Source organism: Tripterygium wilfordii, chromosome 13, assembly GCF_013401445.1.
Source record: "Tripterygium wilfordii isolate XIE 37 chromosome 13, ASM1340144v1, whole genome shotgun sequence".
In the NCBI taxonomy this organism is placed as follows: Eukaryota; Viridiplantae; Streptophyta; class Magnoliopsida; order Celastrales; family Celastraceae; genus Tripterygium; species Tripterygium wilfordii.
In genome coordinates this window covers 15048738-15054101 of record NC_052244.1, presented here as the reverse complement: position 1 = coordinate 15054101, position 5364 = coordinate 15048738, and the positions used below count along the sequence as shown (strand labels likewise).

The following is a 5364-nucleotide window of genomic DNA, read 5'->3' as shown; positions in this document are numbered from 1 at the left end:
TGCTCTTCCCGAGTTACTTTCAACAGAAACCAATCGCAACGTGTGATGGTGCGTGGCTTCTAGTCTCCTGTGGGGCGAGTGAGGTGATATGAGTCTTATCCCCAACAGTAGTAGGGGTGGGAACGGGATAGGAATATAAAAAAATATTCGAAAATGCTATTTTCCACCTGACCACTTAGAAAGGGTATCCAATGACTGACTGGGTCCCACGAACCTCCGTTTCTTTATTTATCGCGAAATATTTAGTTAAAACATTTAGAAAATTATATTCCATTATGTAAAAAAATGAAAAAAAAAATGAATTTTATTTATCATATGAGTAATGAGTAATTACTCATTAGTAGTATTTTCATTTTTACTCTTTATCTTATCTTTTGTGATAGGATATAAATTTGATTTTCTTTATCCAAATCAATAATGAATCTTATCAATAAAAAAAAGAATCTAGTTTATCTTTAAGAAAAAATAATCCCAAGAATCTAGTATATCTTTAAGCAAAAATAATCCCAAGAATCTAGTATATCTTTAAGAAATAATAAAAAGTAGATAATAAGTGTGCGCTGTCAAAAAAAATTCATAATTTTTTTTAATGAAATTTTGGAATAATTGAGCTCTCTCTTTTTATTATTCTCAAAGAAATGAAACTGTAAGATGGAAATTGATTTGTAAAATATATAGTTTTATTACGTCTCTATTAATTAGGGAATTTTTTTTGACACGGAGATGAGAGATTTGAACTGTGGTCATCATAGTGAAATTAGGGATTTTGACACTGAGAGGGGAGATTAAAATCGTGTTCACCATGATGAAATTTGGGATTTTAACACTGAGATGGGAGATTCGAATCGTGGTCACCATGATGAAATTAGGGATTACGTCTCTATTAATTAGAGATTTTGAAATTTAAAGAAAAATAGGAATTTTAAACTCCACTTTCTTTTAATGGGAAAAAATAAATAAACCAATGACATTCCATTTCCAACTTCACTCCTTTTACCTTTCTCCCTCTCTCTCTCTCTCTCTCTCTATAAACAAGCCATCGCTCTTCATCTCCGTTTCTTTCTTTCGTTCCCGTTCTCTCTCTCTCTCTCTCTCTCTTCGTCTTCAACTGAGAAGGCCATTTCCCTCTCTTTGGTTCTCTCGATGACAGATTAGAGATTACGCTTAAGAAGCAGACATCGATGGGAAAGTACATAAGGAAGGTCAAAACGGCAGGCGAGATTGCTGTAATGGAGGTCTCTCAGACATTGGGAGTCAGCACCAGAGCCAGGACTCTCGCCCTTCAGCGTCTACAGAAATCATCTCCGCCTCCTTCCGATGGGGGATCCTACTTGCAGCTGCGCAGCCGCCGCCTTCAGAAGCCGACGATTCTGGTTGACTCGAAGAGGGAAAAGCCTAACCCTAGGCGTAATGCAAACCTGAAATCGAATTCTAAGGCTAAGTCCGGGTCGCGTGGATTGGTTCAAAAGAAAGGGTCGAGTAGGAAAAATGTTGGCGAGGTGGTTCAAAAAGGGAAGGTTGAAGGTCATACCGGTGACGGCAAGGATTTGGGTGCCGAGACTTCGTTTGGAGAGAATCGTTTGGAGATTGAAGGTAGAGAAAGGTGGGGTTTTTTTTTTTCGGTTCTCAATTTATTTGCTTTATGGGAAAATTGAAAGAAAAGTGAACTAATTTTGTGTCCAAAATTCATATAAAAAATATTTGTGCTTTCCGCTCGCTATTTTGGGTTTCTGGATTTTTTCCTTCCCTTTTCGGGTTTTCAGAATTTATTTTTCTTTAAAGTGGGAGTTTGTGTAACCTAAAGTTCTCATCTTGATTACTTATTTTCTCTCTCAATTTTTTACCATTGGAAAATGGGTTTAGATTTTTTTGGGGGCAAATCAGTGCTGAAGACGAATTTCGAAATTAGTTTTTAAATTGTATTATCGTCTTTTTTGTTATGAAATCTGTCGTTGTTATTCTGCTTCAGCTCCCTTATTTATTTAATAATTTTTTTTATGCTTTCTTCATTTTGTCTTTCTGGTTTTGGGAGTCTTTGTTTAAAGCCTCTTCTTTTGGTCAGTCAGAACTCTGTTTTCTTTTTTCTTGCAATTTCCTTTGCCTTGTCATTTCATTGCTGAAAAATGCTATGTAAAAGATCTATTGAAATTACAGTACTGCAGTTTTACTCGTTTAGAACTAAAATCTGTCCCTATGCAGCTTGTTCTCTTTTAAAAATATTTTTGTATCCACGTTGTTGTTGGGAGTATCAAGGAACAAAAATGATTGAAGAGGAAAAACATGTTTAATTTACTCTTACTGCATTTTTCCATATATATTTTGAATACTTTTTGTTAATTTATTTTAAATTTGGGGGATTTGTGTGTATAATAATAATTGTAGATCCCTCTGTTCTGTTTCTCTGGTTTTTCATTGTTGGAAAATTCAGGCAATTTATGCGGTTGTTTGGTGGTCTTGTGTGTTAGAATTTCGTCTTCTGATTTGCTTGTACAACTCTTCTGAGAGGAAATGAGAGTATCATGCCTCCATGACGTGTTTGTTTGATAGTGTCAGTCATTTTATCAACTGTTCTATACTTTGCCTTTGCCAACGGGGATGTAGTACAGTTGGGTTATCGTAGTCACATTCTTGGCCTGTCTTTGGACCTTTTTCTGAATTCTTATTGATGGGGAAAGTGAGAAGGGAAGAAAAGAGAGGGTATGCGATTATGTATGTTAATTGTTCTCTCTGGTAGAGTATTATTTGAACATCAATGAAGGTTTTGATTTTTTTGATATAGGTGACCCATTTTGGATTTTTCATCATGTTCATTGTGGGACTTTGTTTCATATGTCTTTGTAATTTATTTTGTATCTGCCTTACTGGATTTGCTGCTGAAGCATTGTGAAACAGAAGTCTGTTTTAGAAAATTGTAATGAGGAAAGAAATACAATGAGAAGCGAGTAAACGTCAGATTTAATCTCTACCAAAGTTGAAGTTACTTATTTCTGCTACTCTGGTTTTTTTTATTGAAAGAAGAAATATTTGATAGGTAATGGTGGTGATGCTTCCTGCTGTACAAATCTAATTTATTAGGTTGGTCTATCATCATAGTCCCGTATCACATTTAAGAGTTATTGTTCCTTTTTCTGTGACAGGAACACTAGGGAATCCACTCCATGCAGTTTGATTAGGGACCCAGATGCTATACGAACCCCTGGTTCTAGTACTAGGCCCACCAGCTCCACAGAAGCCAATAGGAGAAGGCAGAACTCAATAAGTAGACACATCCCAACAGCACATGATATGGACGACTTCTTTTCTGGGGCAGAAGAAGAACAGCAAAGACAATTTGTTGAGAAGTATGAACACTTCTCTAAAATCTCTTCATTTTTTTGCATGTGATTTTCAACTATGACCACTTCCTCGCATCCCCATTTAGCATAAAGAAGTGTGGGTTCATTTGCAGGTACAACTTTGATCCAGTGAATGACAAACCACTCCCAGGACAATACGAATGGGAGAAATTGGATCCATAGAAGAAGTTGGTAGGCTTTATCTGGACTTCCTGCTAATTCTGGGTATTAGGTTGGGGATCTAATTGTAGTAGTAACTGTGATGGAGGTTTTATTTCCATATTCCATCACAAATCTCAATTTACTTGTAAAGAAAGGGGTAGGGAAGGAAGGTGTAGACTAAATGACTAATGGTCTGTAACATAACAGAGGTGTTATGAGTTACTGAACAAAATACAAATCAAAAGTCCTTTGTCTAACAGATCATCATCATCTTAGTAGAAAGGTGGGAAGGGAAAGAGACTGGTAGGAGATAGTGCTAGGGTTTCTTCTGTCCACTTAGGTCAGTGTAGCTGGTACAGTAATTTTACTTGAGATCTTCATCTTCTGTAATGTATTTTCCCTCAACTTTTTTTTTTTGTCTATTTTTGTACTGAAGCAGATGCTTAGGAATAATGACATGATCTCTCTTTCCCCCCACCACGTTTGTCTCTTCTCTTATCATGTACTTTGCTACTTTTGTCATTTGCCATGCATGGTTCAGTTCATCTCCTTGAGTCGTTGTAAGCAAAATTTGTTCTACTCCCACCGTCTGCTTTATTTGACCTCACATGGCAGTGGTTAGCTTCATTGTCTCTTGTGATTAATTGCAAGAATCTTTCCTGTCCACCTTCTGCCTTTCTCTTGTCTGCAACTTTATTGACCATGGAAGGAGAAGTAGAATGACAAAGAAGACGTACATAAAGACAACGACGGTGTTGAAAATTGAACCATTTGTCATTTGTGTATTCTGGTGTCAGGAATAAGTGGTGATAGTAATTGATGAGGTTGAAAAAGAGTCTGGTGGTTATAGTGGCTGTTGTTGCTTAAATGGTCATTTTGGGTGTCGAACTGAGGAATCGTTTCAATTTCCAATGATACTATTTTGATGATGGAAGAGTCTTTTTCTCATGGGGCATTTACAATGATGATTTTAATGTTTTGGTATTTAGGAGACATAATTTATTCTACAATATTCATAATCATATTATTTTAACAAGTTTTCTTAATTTTGGAATTCATATGAGGAAGTTACAAAGAAAATCATTGCGCTCAAGACAAAAATTCTAAGGAGCTTTGCGCTCGAGCTAGAATAAATGATAAATTCTGGAGAACTTGGCGATCGAACAACAATTCTTGCGCTAGAGCGAAACCAGCTCTAATCACTTAGATTCTAAAACCCTACACTACAAGATCAAGATGTAATGGATCTACGTTCTCCTTAGCGAGAAGGGTAAGGGCGTATGGGGCGTACTGCAACAAACACGGTGACAATACTATAATTCAGTTAAAAACAAGAAAAATGACTAAAATCAGAATCCCCTTTTATAAACCCTAAAACCTAATTGTTTTCATCTGTGCCTTCGCCGTACTCGTCTTCATCTGGTGGGAAGACGTATGTCATGTTCCTATTTTCAATAATGTGATGCAAAACCCAAGTGAACAAGTCATTGGTCATCTCTTTGGATCCGATTTCATCACCAATCCATCTCTGACGGTCTATGGTAAAGGCCCAATGTCACCAAGATCTATCCCCTGTTGATTGCAAGGTGCGAAAATTCCATCATTTTACGGGCTTTTGGTTTCGCACTATTGGGCCGTAGGCTTATTAATTTCATGGAAGTAGTCTCGAGCTTTCAAATATTTTCATACCAGCCCCGTAACCTTTTAGTAATTTCATTTAAAGCCCTCGCAGCCCACAGAAAGTCTCGCACTCTATATATAAAACTGAACGGGATTCAGAATTCTCGCAAAAACCTCCTCTACAAGCAATCTTAGTCTACTAAATCGAAGGCCAAGAGACGCTCCGTAGATCCTTCGCAGGTCCGAC

At 36.9% G+C, this 5364-nt stretch overlaps 1 protein-coding gene across 1 annotated transcript; it reads left to right on the top strand.

Moving 5' to 3' along the window:
- Positions 1-1002: 1002 nt before the first annotated feature.
- LOC120011941 (cyclin-dependent kinase inhibitor 5-like) lies at positions 1003-4040 on the top strand. Its single transcript, XM_038863120.1, has 3 exons — positions 1003-1603; positions 3138-3341; positions 3449-4040. Exons 1-3 carry the CDS (start codon positions 1182-1184, stop codon positions 3516-3518), a joined length of 696 nt encoding a protein of 231 aa, XP_038719048.1. The 5' UTR covers positions 1003-1181; the 3' UTR covers positions 3519-4040.
- Positions 4041-5364: the final 1324 nt, after the last annotated feature.

Bases quoted from the DNA above. Each gene is read 5' to 3' on its own strand.
- LOC120011941 (XM_038863120.1), top strand. From the start codon at position 1,182: ATGGGAAAGTACATAAGGAAGGTCAAAACGGCAGGCGAGATTGCTGTA. The intron at 1,604-3,137 runs GTGGGGTTTTTT...TTTCTGTGACAG, and splicing joins GAGATTGAAGGTAGAGAAAG to GAACACTAGGGAATCCACTC. The intron at 3,342-3,448 runs GTATGAACACTT...GTTCATTTGCAG, and splicing joins CAAAGACAATTTGTTGAGAA to GTACAACTTTGATCCAGTGA.